This window comes from Oncorhynchus tshawytscha, linkage group LG16 (assembly GCF_018296145.1).
Source record: "Oncorhynchus tshawytscha isolate Ot180627B linkage group LG16, Otsh_v2.0, whole genome shotgun sequence".
NCBI lineage: Eukaryota > Metazoa > Chordata > Actinopteri > Salmoniformes > Salmonidae > Oncorhynchus > Oncorhynchus tshawytscha.
In genome coordinates this window covers 29,424,418-29,442,572 of record NC_056444.1, presented here as the reverse complement: position 1 = coordinate 29,442,572, position 18,155 = coordinate 29,424,418, and the positions used below count along the sequence as shown (strand labels likewise).

The window sequence follows — 18,155 nt, the reverse complement described above, 5'->3', positions numbered from 1 at the left end:
TCAACAACAAGTGGGACACAATCATGAAGTGGAACGACATTTATTGGATATTTCAAACTTTTTTAACAAATCAAAAACTGAAAAATTGGGCGTGCAAAATTATTCAGCCCCTTTACTTTCAGTGCAGCAAACTCTCTCCAGAAGTTCAGTGAGGATCTCTGAATGATCCAATGTTGACCTAAATGACTAATGATGATAAATACAATCCACCTGTGTGTAATCAAGTCTCCGTATAAATGCACCTGCACTGTAATAGTCTCAGAGGTCCGTTAAAAGCGCAGAGAGCATCATGAAGAACAAGGAACACACCAGGCAGGTCCGAGATACTGTTGTGAAGAAGTTTAAAGCCGGATTTGGATACAAAAAGATTTCCCAAGCTTTAAACATCCCAAGGAGCACTGTGCAAGCGATAATATTGAAATGGAAGGAGTATCAGACCACTGCAAATCTACCAAGACCTGGCCGTCCCTCTAAACTTTCAGCTCATACAAGGAGAAGACTGATCAGAGATGCAGCCAAGAGGCCCATGATCACTCTGGATGAACTGCAGAGATCTACAGCTGAGGTGGGAGACTCTGTCCATAGGACAACAATCAGTCGTATATTGCACAAATCTGGCCTTTATGGAAGAGTGGCAAGAAGAAAGCCATTTCTTAAAGATATCCATAAAAAGTGTCGTTTAAAGTTTGCCACAAGCCACCTGGGAGACACACCAAACATGTGGAAGAAGGTGCTCTGGTCAGATGAAACCAAAATTGAACTTTTTGGCAACAATGCAAAACATTATGTTTGGCGTAAAAGCAACACAGCTCATCACCCTGAACACACCATCCCCACTGTCAAACATGGTGGTGGCAGCATCATGGTTTGGGCCTGCTTTTCTTCAGCAGGGACAGGGAAGATGGTTAAAATTGATGGGAAGATGGATGGAGCCAAATACAGGACAATTCTGGAAGAAAACCTGATGGGAGTCTGCAAAAGACCTGAGACTGGGACGGAGATTTGTCTTCCAACAAGACAATGATCCAAAACATAAAGCAAAATCTACAATGGAATGGTTCAAAAATAAACATATCCAGGTGTTAGAATGGCCAAGTCAAAGTCCAGACCTGAATCCAATCGAGAATCTGTGGAAAGAACTGAAAACTGCTGTTCACAAATGCTCTCCATCCAACCTCACTGAGCTCGAGCTGTTTTGCAAGGAGGAATGGGAAAAAATGTCAGTCTCTCGATGTGCAAAACTGATAGAGACATACCCCAAGCGACTTACAGCTGTAATCGCAGCAAAAGGTGGCGCTACAAAGTATTAACTTAAGGGGGCTGAATAATTTTGCACGGCCCAAATTTTCAGTTTTTGATTTGTTAAAAAGGTTTGAAATATCCAATAAATGTCGTTCCACTTCATGATTGTGTCCCACTTGTTGTTGATTCTTCACAAAAAAATACAGTTTTATATTTTTATGTTTGAAGCCTGAAATGTGGCAAAAGGTCGCAAAGTTCAAGGGGGCCGAATACTTTCGCAAGGCACTGTAAATAACTATGTGTTATAAACAGCCTCTTCCTTTTTAGGGTCATTTCAATCGGTGCATGCATGTAATGTGTGTTTTCCTTGAGAGCTTGTGAACTATTATATTGTTATAAAGGGTCTTTATACTGACTTGACTGTCAGTTGGTCTTGATAGATCCAGAATTCTCCACTTTGTCTGGTGGTTGATGATGCATTTAATGTGGTTAAAGTTGCATAGGGCATAGATCTTAAGATGTATTAGAAAACCAAGATCACGAGTTTCATCTGAATACATATTTATTAGATAAATATTAGGATGTCACGTCATCTAACTACATACAGTTTTGCAAGACTAAAAATCACAATTCATTTTTTTCTGACCAGTTTAGAATATGAAATGACTGTACACAGAATGTACAAAACAAAAAAGACAACTGCCACTTGGTGTGCCAATCACTTCAGATTGTACCTTGGAAGTAATATTTTTTTGCCTAATTGTGTAAAAACTGTAAATTTGCCAAAATTGTACAAACTGTAAATTTGGTATCAACAATCTTTAGGAACCACTCATGGTTCCCACGTCCCGATTTATTCCTCAAAATTATCTTTATTATGTTGTTGTAGTAGCACCTTTATAAAGTACACAAGTAATAGAGAAATACACAAGTTTTACACAAAGGGAAAAAAATGTTTCTTTTTTTTCTCCTTTTCCAACACCCCCATGTTTGAGAAGTAGATAAAGTATCTTACATGAATGAACATGTGGTTGGAGACAGAGGGCTGTACAGACTATCAAACACAGACTCCATTTCCCACAATTCAACAGTCTCTTCTGACAGGAGGATGCAAACTTTACAAATTCTAAATACACAATGCGCATCATTGCCCCGTGTGGCGAAAATGTCTACATTTCTGTAAGTTAATGTATCTCTATCTGTCATTTACACTATGTACATGCATCCCTCAGAGACCCTCCAGACCCTATTCCTGCATGTTAGTGACAGAAAACAGAGGGCAGGGGATCACATCTCCCATTTTCTTTAAATGAAAATACATTGCACCCTCTAACTAACACACTCCACTTGTGTCCATTGACTGTACATCTACAGTTTGGTGTGGAGCCTGAACCTTGGACAAGGCGTATCGAGAGTAATGTTGATAGACCAGACTTCAGCATCATGTCTACACAGATCTACAGATAGACAGGGCAGGGGAGTTAAAATACCTCACTGTGGCAGTGCATTGTCTTCAACAAACAGACATAGACACAGACAGACAGACAGACAGCCTAAAATATCGTAGGGTCATTTGTATTCAGGTGATTCAACCAGCGTTGGGGATCATTCTTAAGTCCTAAAAATATCCACCGATTGAGAAGTCTTCAATTTCATTTAGTAGCCTACATGATCTGAAGTAAACCAAATTATGATTATTCTCACAGTCACTGAATAATTACAGAAAATAACTTAAAATAGGAGAACAATATCAAAAATGCTACGAGGATAGAATAATACGCATGATGATCTTGTGTTGTACAAAACAGGATTCACAAAAATAAAAAATAACTCACATTCAATTCCAGAGGGTATTACAATTTAGACTTGACTTAAACAAAAATGATAGAGGGTCAAGTCACTTTCCTCTACTTTTCCCCAATACATTAGCAAACATTTTTAAAGCATATATTGTCAGGATGGCAACCATTTTAAAGTATTGTCTTTATAAACCATTGTGGTTCCTTTTGAACAAAAGTTGACAAAATACAGTTTAACAGTAACAAGACATAGGAAATGCAGTGCAACCACACATCAGTTCAGAACACTTTTTGATGGGCTCCCTAAGTGTTTTGATGTATTGTGTAACCTTTATTTAACTAGGCAAGTCAGTTAAGAACATATTCTTATTTACAATGACGGCCTACCCCAGCCAAACCCTAACCTGGAAGACGCTGGGCCAATTCTGAGCCGCCCTATGATACTCCAAATCACGACCGGTTGTGATACACCCTGGAATCTAACCAGGGTCTGTAGTGACGCCTCTAGCACTGAGATGCAGTGCCTTAGACCATATTATTCTTACATTATAGTAGATGTCCAACCTAACTCCTTCTACAAACTGTAGGATAACTTTGGTGATGCATCACGCATGGCCATTTTCCAATGAACAGTAGAAATAAAAGAAACATGAAAAGAAAAAAGCTGGACATTAGCCAAAACCATTCCTTTGCATGAAAATGTCAAATGAAATCATGATAAAAAAATGCAATGGCTAGAATGTTTCTGGCTAATCTAGAACAAAGACCATTGGCACACATGCACTTCTTAACACCACACAGTATGGTTACAGGAGCAATTGCAGGCCTGTAGAACAGAGGAAGTCTCACGTTAAAGAGGGATCTGGCTCTATTAGAATTGCCGACTATCTTTTGCAACACTAGCTGTGTCTCTATGATAGACTAAATAAGGACGGACTCTGTACTTCTCTTTTTCTATCACTCTCATCCTCACTCTTTCTCTAGCACATACACACAGATACACACATAAAACAAAGTTTTTTGTAAAATGTACTTTTGCATAGCCCACTGTCCGATATGGCATTGTACTGTAACACCAGGGAAGAGAAACTTGAACAACATTGGAGGGGGGCGATAGACAGACTGAATAGAGTTAACAGTGCTGATTCTTATGTAGACTGGGTGGGCTAGCTAGCTAGGTTAGGATCCTCATCCACAGGCCTTGGTCTCTCCTCCCAGGGCTCTGCCTGCCACGTGGTGTGGTGTGACCCACCGTCGGTTGTGCTTCACTTAGACTGGATGGTACGTACCCAGTGATGACGGACGTCCCGTTGGAAATACACACTATGAGCTAAAGGTCAGAGGTTATAAGAACACACTGTAGGTCAAAGGTCAGGGGTTAAAGGCTGTGGTCTCAGGGGGTCAGGGCTTGGAAGAACACATGTCAAAAGAGGATAGATATAAACACTGGCTAGGACAAGAAGATGACTTTTCTTCCCTATTCATCTATTTTTTTTCCTTTTTTTGTATAAGGGGGAAATAAGGACGATACAAAATGCTACAACACTTTTCCCTAAAAGCTCACACAGAGAGTTCGGCCTGTGTGACGTCCTACACATAGAACGTGATTATTAGCTGCACAGTTTAAGTTGGAAAAGACAAGAGATAAAATATCACTGAAGGGGTAGACAACCGACATGGCCGTCGATGTTGTCGGCCGGAGGAGCTCCGCAGCGGAGCAGTGTAAAGAGTCTTTACACGAGGAAGAGTGTGTGTGAGGAAGAGGAAGTGAGGTCATGAGTGCATTTTCTGTTTCCAAACTCTGTCACACACAGTGTCCACTCCCTGTCATCCTCATCATCGCCTCATGTTCTGACAGATGATCTCAGCGTTGCTCCTATGCCACCTACACGTCATTGTTTGTGTGTGTGTGTGTGTGACTTGACGATGTCCCCACTACCAGTCCATATGAGGACGACGGTGTGTCTATGGACTCTATGGAGAGTCCAGCTGGTTGGACACACCCTGTGGTGTGTGTGTCTGTCTGTGGAGAAGGTTTGGGTTCGGCTCGAGCGGTGAGGGAGGTGAAAGGTTAATTGTTCTCGAAGAGGGAGAGGAGGTCATCGTTGCTGTTGGAGGGGAGGTCTGGAGGATCCAGATAGGACAGGAGCTCATCTGGGTTGGCCAGCTCTGGAAGCAGCTGTAGAGAGAGAGAAAGAGAGAGGGAGGGAGGGAAAGAAAGGAAGAGGGAGGGAAAGAGAGGAAGAGAGAGAGCGAGAGAGAAAGAGAGTGAGAGAGATGGAGCGAGAGAGAAAGATATAAGGGAAGAGATACACATTGTCATTAGACTTCTCACTTCTATCCAAAGAGTCCATTTAAACAACTAAAGGTATGAACATACTATAGCAGTTGACTTTTCCCATCAAACCATAGTTAGGCAATGAGAAAAGGGTCCTTGCTATCCAGAATACTTGGGATGTCCCAACTCTGACCTTACCCCATTGAAGTTGAAATGTAAAATGGTTATGTGTAAGAGTTAAGGTTAGGTAAGGGTTATGGTTAGGATTTAGGGAACGGCCGTCCCAAGGATCCTGGGTTGCACTCACAATGAGATAAGGTTTAGCAGACGATGCTAACGCTACTTAAATGATGTTCGCATCCGTAAGCACGATGTCACAATGATGTCACACTTACATCTAGGGAGGGCTCAGGCATGTCACCACTAATTTGACCTTCGATGCCCGAGGACGAGTGGTTAAAGTTCATATCGCCATGCGGGCGACTGTTCTGGCCTTGCTGCTGTTGGGGAGTTGGGGCCTGCTGGCGAGGGGGCTGCAACGATTGGCTGCTGTGATGCAACGACTGCCCTGCTTGGCTGCCACCGTGATGTAACGACTGGCTGTTGGGGTGAGGAGGCACGTGTGCACTCTGCTGTTGCATGGAATTATGGTGCTGATCAGTGGTGGAAGGATGAGACATCTGAGGAGGGAGACAGAGAGATAGGGAGGGAGACAGACAGATAGGGAGGGAGAGAGATAGGGAGGGAGAGAGATAGGGAAGGAGGGAGGGAGACAGAGAGAGACAGAGAGATATGGAGGGAGAGAGATAGGGAAGGAGACAGAGAGAGACAGAGAGATATGGAGGGAGAGAGATAGGGAAGGAGACAGAGAGAGACAGAGAGATAGGGAGGGAGACAGAGATAGGGAGGGAGAGAGAGATAGGGAGGGAGAGAGATAGGGAGGGAGACAGAGAGAGAGAGAGGGAGGGAGACAGAGAGATAGGGAGGGAGACAGAGAGAGACAGAGAGATATGGAGGGAGACAGAGAGAGACAGAGAGATAGGGAGGGAGACAGAGAGACAGAGAGATAGGGAGGGAGGCAGAGAGATAGGGAGGGAGAGAGATAGGGAGGGAGACAGAGATATAGGGAGACAGAGATATAGGGAGGGAGACAGAGAGATAGGGAGGGAGACAGAGAGATAGGGAGGGAGAGAGATAGGGAGGGAGACAGAGAGAGACAGAGAGATATGGAGGGAGACAGAGAGATAGGGAGGGAGACAGAGAGATAGGGAGGGAGACAGAGAGAGACAGAGAGATATGGAGGGAGAGAGATAGGGAAGGAGGGATGGAGAGAAAGAGAGAGACAGAGAAAGGAGTGTGGTTTAAAGTAAGCTCGGAGCTGACATACAGAGGGTGACATGAGCAAGACTGTCAAGACACGCTGTGCACAATGCTGACGTGATCCAGATCAGTGCTTTTCTTTGACAGGTCTTACAAAATTACATCAACCTATACGAGATTATTTACAACGGTGTGCAAGTATTACTATTTCTTTCATATGACACTTTTTGTACTCTGCACCTGGGAAATGTTTGGATGTGGGTATTTGACTTTTTCTATTAGGATTTTCAACAACTCTGGTGTGAGCCCTGGTGGTTGGTGGTGGAGGTGTAGGGGACTTACGGGGTCGTTGATGCCGTGGCTGAGGGGCTTGTCCTGGGATAGGAGAACCACAGGAACGTCTGGGAGGTGGGACAGCTGAGGGGGGTTGATAAAGTCACTCATGGGGGATCCTCCTCCCCCTCTCAGTCCACCTCCTCCTCCTCCCCCGCCTGAGGGGTTACCGTGGGGGAAGTCAAAGTTCCCGTGGCCGTGGTAATTGTTGCCTAGCAGCACAGAAAAACACAAATAAGGGGAGAGATTTCTTAAGTTGTTTTACCTACCTTAGTATGACTGTAGTTGCTCTGGATAAGAGTGTCTACTAAATAACAAACATTTAAAATGTAAATGCAATATCTGAATTCTGAAAATGGTCATTACCTGGGCCTCTGGGGCCACCGTACTCCCCTGGGTTTCCCCCGGTGCCGCCTCCCCCGTGCTGAGCAGGGCCTGATGGGTAATGGGAGGGGCCAGGGCCCAGCTGGGCGATCATCTCCATGACGTTGGGCATGGTCATCTGGGAGGGGCTCATGGTCTTTAAGCGTTTGGCCAGCGGTCCATCAGGGTCTTCTTTAATATGGAGGTCAGACTTGATGGGCACCGGCCGCCAGCTACACGTTGGGTCAATGGTCACCTCCTCAAACTCCGAACTACGGGAAAAGGAAGGGGACATTTTTATACAGTCCGATATTGTGGAAAAGTCCAGTATGGTAGTAATATTGGGAATACTGGAAAAGAACATGAAGCACTGTAGGTTGAAGAAGGGAATATTTATGGTCCTAGACACTATAGAAATACTGGTGGGAATACTGGAAAAGAACATGAAGCACTGGAGGTTAATAATAATAACTATTATTAGTAATAAGGAAGAATAATACATACTTCTGGATGGCGTTGAGGATTCCCCACATGTACTGGTCCACCTCTAAACCCTCTAACAATGCAGTTTTACTGCGATGAGAAAGAGGGAGGGAGGAAGGGGAGCGAGAGAGAGGAGTGGAGGAAGGAGAGGGAGGGGAGAGAGATGGAGGGGGAGGGGGGGGAGAGATGGAGGGGGAGGGGGAAAGAGAGATGGAGGGGGAAAGAGAGATGGAGGGGGAGAGAGAGATGGAGGGGGAGAGAGAGGGAGAGAGGCATTATTTGAACTCATTCAAAGAGGAGACAACTTTATTGACAAAACATAGTTTGGAAATGGTCACCACATACTTGCACACAGGACACCTCCACGTCCCCCTCTCACAGTTCAGCTGCAGATACCACTCCAGATCAAAACACTGGAAGACAAAACACTTATCAGAGTCATGTATTTCCTAAACAGGGGAATATTGTATGATCTGTCAGGTGTATTGCTTCAAGACCAGGTTAGCCCACTGAGCTAAAGCCAAAGCATTAGCTCTGGGAGCTAACATGAGTCTTCAGGTCTCAGGCAAGTTTACTCATCACAGTGTGGTTCACTGAACAACTTGTGCTATAAAGACTTTCCTGGTCTAGACTTTCCTGGTCTAGGTACACAGTCAGCGGAAACCCGTGTCCTTTGTAAAATATACTCAATTTACATGTTAGTCATTTAGCAGACGCTCTTATCCAGAGACTTACAGTTAGGGTTAAGTGCCTTGCTCAAGGGCACATTGACAGATTGTTCACTTAAACGGCTTGGGGGTTCAAACCAGCAACCTTTCGTTTACTGTCCCAACGGTCTTAACCGCTAGGCTACCTGCAGCCCTATAAGATAGGCAATGTGTATATAAAAAACATACCCTTTCCTGCCATCCTACCTGTACGTGTTTGCAGTCATGCCCCCTGGCAGGCAGCTGGATGCGCCTGAAGGTGATTGGACATTTGAGGGAGACTTTGATGGCGGTCTGCTCAACGCCGTCCTCCCCGTTTAGACTGGTGTTACCCGACGAGGCCACTACGCTGCTGAAGTTCCTCTTAACTGGAGGGAGGGGAAAGGAGGGAGGGAGGAGGGAGGGGAAAGCAGGGAGGAGGGAGGGGAAAGGAGGGAGGGTAAAGGAAGGAGGGAGTGAGGGGAAAGGAAGGAGGAGGGGAAAGGAGGGAGGAGGGGAAAGGAGGGAGGAAGGGGAAAGGGGGAGGGGAAAGGAAGGAGGGAGTGAGGGGAAAGGAAGGAGGAGGGGAAAGGAGGGAGGAGGGGAAAGGAGGGAGGAAGGAGGGAGGGGAAAGGGGGGGAGGGGAAAGGAAGGAGGGAGTGAGGGGAAAGGAAGGAGGAGGGGAAAGGAGGGAGGAGGGGAAAGGAGGGAGGGGAAAGGAGGGAGGGGAAAGGAAGGCAGGAGTGAGGGGAAAGGAAGGAGGAGGGGAAAGGAAGGAGGGGAAAGGAAGGAGGGAGTGAGGGGAAAGGAAGGAGGAGGGGAAAGGAGGGAGGAGGGGAAAGGAGGGAGGAAGGAAGGAGGGGAAAGGAAGGAGGGAGTGAGGGGAAAGGAAGGAGGAGGGGAAAGGAGGGAGGGGAAAGGAAGGAGGGAGTGAGGGGAAAGGAAGGAGGAGGGGAAAGGAAGGAGGAAGGGGAAAGGAGGGAGGGGAAAGGAAGGAGGGAGTGAGGGGAAAGGAAGGAGGAGGGGAAAGGAGGGAGGAGGGGAAAGGAAGGAGGAAGGAGGGGGAAAGGGAGGGGGGAGGGGGAAAGGAGGGAGGGAGTGAGGGGAAAGGAAGGAGGAGGGGAAGGAGGGAGGGGGGGAAAGGAGGGGGGAGGGAGGGGAAAGGAAGGAGGAGGGGGGGAAAGGAGGGAGGGAGGGGAAAGGAGGGAGTGAAGGGAAAGGAAGGAGGAGGGGAAAGGAGGGAGGAGGGGAAAGGAGGGAGGAGGGGAAAGGAAGGAGGAGGGGAAAGGAGGGAGGAGGGGAAAGGAGGAGGAGGGGAAGGAGGGAGGAGGGGAAAAAGGAAGGAGGGAGTGAGGGGAAAGGAAGGAGGAGGGGAAAAGGAGGGAGGGGAAAGGAGGGAGGAGGGAGGGAGGGGAAAGGAGGGAGGAGGAGGGAGGGAGGGGAAAGGAAGGAGGGAGGGAGGGGAAAGGAGGGAGAAGGGAGGGGAAAGGAGGGAGGAGGGAGGAAGGGTAAAGGAGAGAGGAGGGAGGGGAAAGGAGGAAGGGGAAAGGAGGGAGGAGGGGAAAGGAGGGAGGAGGGAGGGAGGGGAGAGGGGGAGGAGGGAGGGAGGTGAAAGGAAGGAGGGAGCGAGGGGAAAGGAAGGAGGAGGGGAAAGGAGGGAGGGGAAAGGTGGGGAGGAGGGAGGGAGGGGAAAGGAGGGAGGGGAAAGGAGGGAGGGGAAAGGAGGGAGGAGGGAGGGAGGGGAAAGGAGGGAGGAGGGGAAAGGAGGGAGGAGGGAGGGAGGGGAAAGGAGGGAGGGAGGGGAAAGGAGGGAGGAGGGAGGGAGGGGAAAGGAAGGAGGAGGGGAAAGGAAGGAGGGAGGGAAGGGAAAGGAAGGAGGGAGGGAGGGGAAAGGAGGGAGGGAGGGGAAAGGAAGGAGGGAGGGAAGGGAAAGGAAGGAGGGAGGGAGGGAGGGAGGGGAAAGGAGGGAGGGAGGGGAAAGGAGGGAGGGAGGTTGCTCTTTAATTATTTGTTACTTTTATTTCTTATTCTTATTCGTATTTTTTAAACGGCATTGTTGGTTAGGGGCTTGTAAGTCAGCATTTCACTGTAAGGTCTACTACACCTGTTGTATTCAGCATTTCACTGTAAGGTCTTCTACACCTGTTGTATTCAGCATTTCACTGTAAGGTCTACTACACCTGTTGTATTCAGCATTTCACTGTAAGGTCTACTACACCTGTTGTATTCAGCATTTCACTGTAAGGTCTACTAACACCTGTTGTATTCGGCGCATGTGACTAATTCAATTTGATTTGACTGATGGCATATTCTTGCACAGAAGATTGATGTAAAGGTAGTAAAGTAGTAGTATAGTACAGTATATTATAGTTGTAGTATAGTACAGCATAGTAATGGTAACATGCTCTTGGTGATGCAGCGTTCTGCAGGCAGGAGTCAGAGTTACAGTTAAACAGGGTAAATGCCCTACTACAACAGCAGTATAGCAATAGTAACATACTCTTGGTGATGCAGTGTTCTGCAGGCAGGAGTCTCTTCTTCAGGAGCCCTTGCAGGACGGAGCGGACTGAAGGCCTGTGGACCAGCTGCAGCACAAACAGGTGCGACTGCACATAGAGAAAATACATGAAGACATAGAGACCTAAATAAAGAGTGGGTCACGAACAGTGAATTCTACTATAGTGTGTTAGCTTCTACACCTTCTGTACACATCACAGCACAGAGGTGTCTCAACCAATCATAGCATCGCTATGTTGACCGGCTATATAACAGAAATTCAACTGAATAACCACTGAATAACCACTGCCAAGTTTATATGCAACAGGGGTAGTTATAAAGAGTTTAAAACATCAAGCCAGATGTTATTTAACATTTCCCTTGTATCCTTTGTTCTGCATGCTCTTTTGGATGGTGTACTCACACAGCAGCAGGCAGTGACAGTGATCTGGATGGTGTTTCTGCCGGGCTGGCACACTTGCTTCAGGTGCAAGGGTTTATGGGACGTCTTGTTGTCGCCTCGCTCGATGGTCAGGGGCGTGGCGTTGACACTGACCTGGAAGGAAGAAGGACAGCTTGTGAGTGTGTACACGTGTGACCATGTGTGTGCATGAGTATGTGTGTTTCTGAATGAATGAGAGTTTGTGTGTGTGTGTGTGTGTGTGTGTGTGTGTGTGTGTGTGTGTGTGTGTGCTGACCTGGACGGAGGCAGGCCAGTTGGTGTTCATCTGTCGGTCCTCGTGGTGGTAACACTTGAACTGAAGCTCCAGGTCTGACCTAGTGGGGTCAAAGACCAAAGGGCAGAGGTCAATATAGCCAAATACAAAATAGTTTTTCTGAATCCACTCCTCATGGACACCCAAGCCAGGACTGCACAGTTTTGTTCCAGCCCAGCACTAGCACACCTGATTCAGTTGGTCAAGGGTTGGTAATAAGCTTAGTTGAAAGTTCCGTAGACCTTTCCTGCAGTCAATGACCAAAAGCTCCCTCTTTGTTACTCATATTATTCATAATGTCATTATTCATAAATAAAATAAACATTTAAACAGCGAAAATCCAGTGTTTCTATGTCAAACGGTTTAATTATATTTCTTTGTCTTCTGTGTTGTGTAATATTTGGATGCAAACTAAAAATGGAATACATTTCAACTCTATATCTGACATGGTACAGGTGACTTATTTTTTAAAGTCCATAACCATGTGTGTGAGGTGGATACTTTAGTTTCAAGGTAGATTTGTTTAAGACTACCAAGAACCACACTGTGTCTGAGGTGGATACTTTAGTTTCAAGGTAGATTTGTTTAAGACTACCAAGAACCACACTGTGTCTGAGGTGGATACTTTAGTTTCAAGGTAGATTTGTTTAAGACTACCAAGAACCACACTGTGTCTGAGGTGGATACTTTAGTTTCAAGGTAGATTTGTTTAAGACTACCAAGAACCACACTGTGTGTGAGGTGGATACTTTAGTTTCAAAGTAGATTTGTTTAAGACTACCAAGAACCACACTGTGTCTGAGGTGGATACTTTAGTTTCAAGGTAGATTTGTTTAAGACTACCAAGAACCACACTGTGTCTGAGGTGGATACTTTAGTTTCAAGGTAGATTTGTTTAAGACTACCAAGAACCACACTGTGTGTGAGGTGGATACTTTAGTTTCAAAGTAGATTTGTTTAAGACTACCAAGAACCACACTGTGTCTGAGGTGGATACTTTAGTTTCAAGGTAGATTTGTTTAAGACTACCAAGAACCACACTGTGTCTGAGGTGGATACTTTAGTTTCAAGGTAGATTTGTTTAAGACTACCAAGAACCACACTGTGTCTGAGGTGGATACTTTAGTTTCAAGGTAGATTTGTTTAAGACTACCAAGAACCACACTGTGTCTGAGGTGGATACTTTAGTTTCAAGGTAGATTTGTTTAAGACTACCAAGAACCACACTGTGTCTGAGGTGGATACTTTAGTTTCAAGGTAGATTTGTTTAAGACTACCAAGAACCACACTGTGTCTGAGGTGGATACTTTAGTTTCAAGGTAGATTTGTTTAAGACTACCAAGAACCACACTGTGTCTGAGGTGGATACTTTAGTTTCAAGGTAGATTTGTTTAAGACTACCAAGAACCACACTGTGTCTGAGGTGGATACTTTAGTTTCAAAGTAGATTTGTTTAAGACTACCAAGAACCACACTGTGTCTGAGGTGGATACTTTAGTTTCAAAGTAGATTTGTTTAAGACTACCAAGAACCACACTGTGTCTGAGGTGGATACTTTAGTTTCAAGGTAGATTTGTTTAAGACTACCAAGAACCACACTGTGTCTGAGGTGGATACTTTAGTTTCAAGGTAGATTTGTTTAAGACTACCAAGAACCACACTGTGTCTGAGGTGGATACTTTAGTTTCAAGGTAGATTTGTTTAAGACTACCAAGAACCACACTGTGTGTGAGGTGGATACTTTAGTTTCAAAGTAGATTTGTTTAAGACTACCAAGAACCACACTGTGTCTGAGGTGGATACTTTAGTTTCAAGGTAGATTTGTTTAAGACTACCAAGAACCACACTGTGTCTGAGGTGGATACTTTAGTTTCAAGGTAGATTTGTTTAAGACTACCAAGAACCACACTGTGTGTGAGGTGGATACTTTAGTTTCAAAGTAGATTTGTTTAAGACTACCAAGAACCACACTGTGTCTGAGGTGGATACTTTAGTTTCAAGGTAGATTTGTTTAAGACTACCAAGAACCACACTGTGTCTGAGGTGGATACTTTAGTTTCAAGGTAGATTTGTTTAAGACTACCAAGAACCACACTGTGTCTGAGGTGGATACTTTAGTTTCAAGGTAGATTTGTTTAAGACTACCAAGAACCACACTGTGTCTGAGGTGGATACTTTAGTTTCAAGGTAGATTTGTTTAAGACTACCAAGAACCACACTGTGTCTGAGGTGGATACTTTAGTTTCAAGGTAGATTTGTTTAAGACTACCAAGAACCACACTGTGTCTGAGGTGGATACTTTAGTTTCAAAGTAGATTTGTTTAAGACTACCAAGAACCACACTGTGTGTGAGGTGGATACTTTAGTTTCAAGGTAGATTTGTTTAAGACTACCAAGAACCACACTGTGTCTGAGGTGGATACTTTAGTTTCAAGGTAGATTTGTTTAAGACTACCAAGAACCACACTGTGTGTGAGCCTGATTTAGCCCACTGCAGTAAAAGGTTAACTTCTCAGGACTGCAATTGGTCAATATTGTCCAGGGAATGTTAACATCATGGTTGCCATGGATAGGCCATTCTATTAGAGGAATAACATTTGTAGAGGTACAGAAAAAGACTCCATGGACGGTCGAATGTGTGCGTCTGTCTCTCCATATCTCACCTCCACATGAGGGTCTGATGTACCGACGGTCGCAGGTGGTAGACGTGATTACTGACGGCGAGGTTGTGTTCCAACCGGAAGGGTTCCAATACCACGCCGTCCCGGACCGGGAAGGTCAACCGCAGCTCCTCGTTGGGATTGGCTGATTGGAGCGGAGAGACAGGACAGGAAGATAGGACGTCAGCTTTCCGTTTAAATGTATCTGTGGTATCTGTGGTAGTGGGGTTAGAGTTGTATACTGGTTGATTAACAGTCACACATACAGTAGACAGTGGCTGGGGCACCAGGATATCACTGGGTGGTATTACCCTGACTAACACGTGGCTGTACATTCCTATGGTTAGATGCTATAGGAGTCAACAACAGCCATGTATCAGGGCAGCATGTAGTAGTGATCGGGGTTGGGCTCAAATCCATTTCATTTCTAGTCAATTCAGAAAGTAAAACAAATTCCAATTCCAAATGTTCCCAATTAAAAAGCATTGAAGAGAATTGGAAATGTAGTTTCATTGTACTTCCTGAATTGAAAAGGAATTGAGCCTGACCCTGGTGATGTAGTGGACTAGTCGTCTCAGTGGCTTTGTACTGTATCTCATCAAATGGAAATAGAAACATCAATGTTCTGCTAATACTTGTTGGACAGGCTTTGTTGTATTTTCAGCCACAGGTATCTAAGGAGCTACTGACAGCATGGAATAGCTCTGCTGTGTGTGTGTGTGTGTGTGTGTGTGTGTGTGTGTGTGTGTAATTCCATACTGTACATTCATACACACTATATATACAAAAGTATGTGGACACCCCTTCAAATGAGTGGATTTGGCTACTTCAGCCACACCGTTGCTGACAGGTGTATAAAATCAAGCACACAGCCATGTAATCTCCATAGACAAACATTGGCATTTGAATGACCTTACTGAAGAGTTCAGTGACTTTCAACGTGGCACCGTCATAGGATGCCACCTTTCCAACAAATCAAATTGAATCAAATCAAATCTCACCGTGAAATGCTTACTTACAATCCCTTAACCAATAATGCAGTTCAAGAAATAGAGTTAAGAATATAAAATATAAAAATAAATAAAAAGTAACACAATAAAATAACAAGGCTATTTACAGGGGGTACCAGTACCAAGTCATGTAGGTAGGGGTTTAGTGACTATGCATGGATAAGAAACAGGAGGGGGGGGTCAATGTAAATAGTCCAGGTGGCCATTTGATTAATTGTTCAGCAGTCTTATGGCTTGGGGGTAGAAGATGTTATGGAGCCTTTTGGACCTAGACTTGGCTCTCCGGTACCGCTTGCCGTGCGGTAGCAGAGAGAACAGTCTATGACTTGGGTGATTGGAGTCTTTGACCATTTTTGGGGCTTCCTCTGACACGCCTAGTGTATAGGTCCCGAGTGGCAGGAAGCTTGGCCCCAGTGATGTACTGGGCCGTACACACCGCCCTCTGCAGCGCCTTATGGTCAGATGCCGAGCAGTTGCAATACCAGACTGTGATGCAACCAGTCAGGATTCTCTCGATGGTGCAGCTGTATAACTTTTTGAAGATCTGGGGACCCAAGCCAAATCCTTTCAGTCTCCTGAGGGGGAATAGGTTTTGTCGTGCCCTCTTCACGACTGTCTTGGTGTGTTTGGATCATGATAGTTTATTGGGGATGTGGACACCAAGGAACTTGAAACTCTCGACCCGCTCTACTACAGCCCTGTCGATGTGAATGGGGGCGTGTTCGGTCCTCCTTTCCGTATAGTCCACGCTCAGCTCCTTTCTCTTGCTCACGTTGAGGGAGAGGTTGTTGTCAGTTGGTCAAATTTCTGCCCTGCCAGAGCTGCCCCGGTCCTTTTTATTTATTTAAGTGTTTTTATTATGAAGTGGAAACATCTAGGAGCAACAACGGCTCAGCCGGGAAGTGGTAGGCCACACAAGCTCACAAAACAGGACCGCCGAGTGCTGAAATGCGTAGCGCATAAAAATTGTCTGTCCTCGGTTGCAACACTCACTACCGAGTCCCAAACTGCCTCTGGAAACAATGTCAGCACAAGAACTGTTCGTCGGGAGCTTTATTAAATGGGTCATCGCCGCCATTGGACTCTGGAGCAGTGGAAACGCATTCTCTGGAGTGATGAATCACGCTTCACCATCTGGCAGTACGACGGACGAATATGGGTTTGGTGGATTCCAGGAGAACGCTACCTTCCCCAATGCATAGTGCTAACTGTAACATTTGGTGGAGGAGGAATAATGGTCTGGAGCTGTTTTTCATGGTTCGGGATAGGCCCCTCAGTTCCAGTGAAGGGAAATCTTAACACTACAGCATACGATGACATTCTAGACGATTCTGTTCTTCCAAATTTGTGGCAACAGTTTGGGGCCCTTTCCTGTTTCAGCATGACAATGCCTCAGTGCACAAAGAGAGGTCCATACAGAAATGCTTTGTTGAGATCAGTGTGGAAGAACATGGCTAGCCTGCACAGAGCCCCGACCCCAACCCCATCAAACACCTTTGGGATGAATTGGAACGTGGACTGCAAGTCAGGCCTAATTGCCCAACCTCAGTTGCCGGACCTGACTATTGCTCTTGTGGCTGAATGGAAGTAAATCCCAGCAGAAATGTTCCATAATCTAGTGAAAAGCCTTCCCAGAAGAGTGGAGGCTGTTATAGCAGTAAAGGGGGAATGAGATGTTCAACGAGCAGGTGTCCACATACTTCTGGTCATGTAGTGTACATTCATTACATTCATTAATTCCTGTGTTTGTGTGTGGATGCTCCAGTGTAATTACTCACTGGGAGGTGGAAGCACTGTCATATTTGGTTTCATGTCTGGCGGGAACGGCGGCTTGACATCTGGGTTGGGCGAGAGGTACGGAGGCATACTGCTTCCGGGGGTCATGGGAGGTGTGGGATTACCAGGCACCGGGGAGTGGGGGTAGTTACCTGGCCTGGGGGCCTGCAGAGAGTGGGAAGGAGGGAGGGGGAAGTGGAGAGAGGGAGAGTGAAAGAGAGAGGAGGAAAGTGATACGTGTTATTAAAAAAACATGAGAGATAGAGAATTCAAATAACTGTTGGAAGTTCCATTTGCTTAGACCCAAACCCATATTAACAAAGGAGAGAGCACATACCCCGTTGCCTTGACTATATGAGTATACACCACCAGAGAAGTTGCTGTTCTGACCATTGAATGGCTCTTGCTGTGAAAGAAACAGACATCAATGATTAAATGTACAACTGCACAACGGGAAAAGGAGCAAATTATCAAATGGTTAGGTTACTGTGAGGCGAGATTCTAGAGCTTACAGGTAGATCTGGAGTGTTACTGTGAGGGAGGTCTTACAGGTAGATCTGGAGTGTTACTGTGAGGGAGGTCTTACAGGTAGATCTGGAGTGTTACTGTGAGGGAGGTCTAGAGACTACAGGTAGATAGGGAGTGTTACTGTGAGGGAGGTCTTACAGGTAGATAGGGAGTGTTACTGTGAGGGAGGTCTTACAGGTAGATCTGGAGTGTTACTGTGAGGGAGGTCTTACAGGTAGATCTGGAGTGTTACTGTGAGGGAGGTCTTACAGGTAGATAGGGAGTGTTACTGTGAGGGAGGTCTTACAGGTAGATCTGGAGTGTTACTGTGAGGCGAGTTTCTAGAGCTTACAGGTAGATCTGGAGTGTTACTGTGAGGGAGGTCTTACAGGTAGATCTGGAGTGTTACTGTGAGGGAGGTCTTACAGGTAGATCTGGAGTGTTACTGTGAGGGAGGTCTTACAGGTAGATCTGGAGTGTTACTGT

General features: G+C 45.7%; 1 protein-coding gene across 7 annotated transcripts in view; it reads right to left on the bottom strand.

The window, feature by feature from the left end:
• Positions 1–3,295: 3,295 nt before the first annotated feature.
• The window catches only part of zmiz1a (zinc finger, MIZ-type containing 1a), a 265,059-nt gene continuing 250,199 nt past the window's right edge, over positions 3,296–18,155 (bottom strand). For 4 of the 7 annotated variants that reach the window (XM_042299067.1, XM_042299068.1, XM_042299072.1 and 1 more), the window contains 13 exons: positions 17,500–17,568; positions 17,165–17,327; positions 14,380–14,590; positions 11,699–11,777; positions 11,425–11,556; positions 11,005–11,110; positions 8,733–8,893; positions 8,164–8,231; positions 7,840–7,908; positions 7,339–7,607; positions 6,982–7,184; positions 5,715–5,999; positions 3,296–5,220 (listed from right to left, as the gene is read on the bottom strand). In XM_042299067.1, the coding sequence (XP_042155001.1) occupies positions 5,113–5,220; positions 5,715–5,999; positions 6,982–7,184; positions 7,339–7,607; positions 7,840–7,908; positions 8,164–8,231; positions 8,733–8,893; positions 11,005–11,110; positions 11,425–11,556; positions 11,699–11,777; positions 14,380–14,590; positions 17,165–17,327; positions 17,500–17,568 (1,923 nt within the window). In that variant the 3' untranslated portion in view covers positions 3,296–5,112. The remainder of the gene's footprint in view (positions 5,221–5,714; positions 6,000–6,981; positions 7,185–7,338; positions 7,608–7,839; positions 7,909–8,163; positions 8,232–8,732; positions 8,894–11,004; positions 11,111–11,424; positions 11,557–11,698; positions 11,778–14,379; positions 14,591–17,164; positions 17,328–17,499; positions 17,569–18,155) is intronic. The other 3 variants (XM_042299069.1, XM_042299070.1, XM_042299071.1) reach the window with 2 other exon arrangements.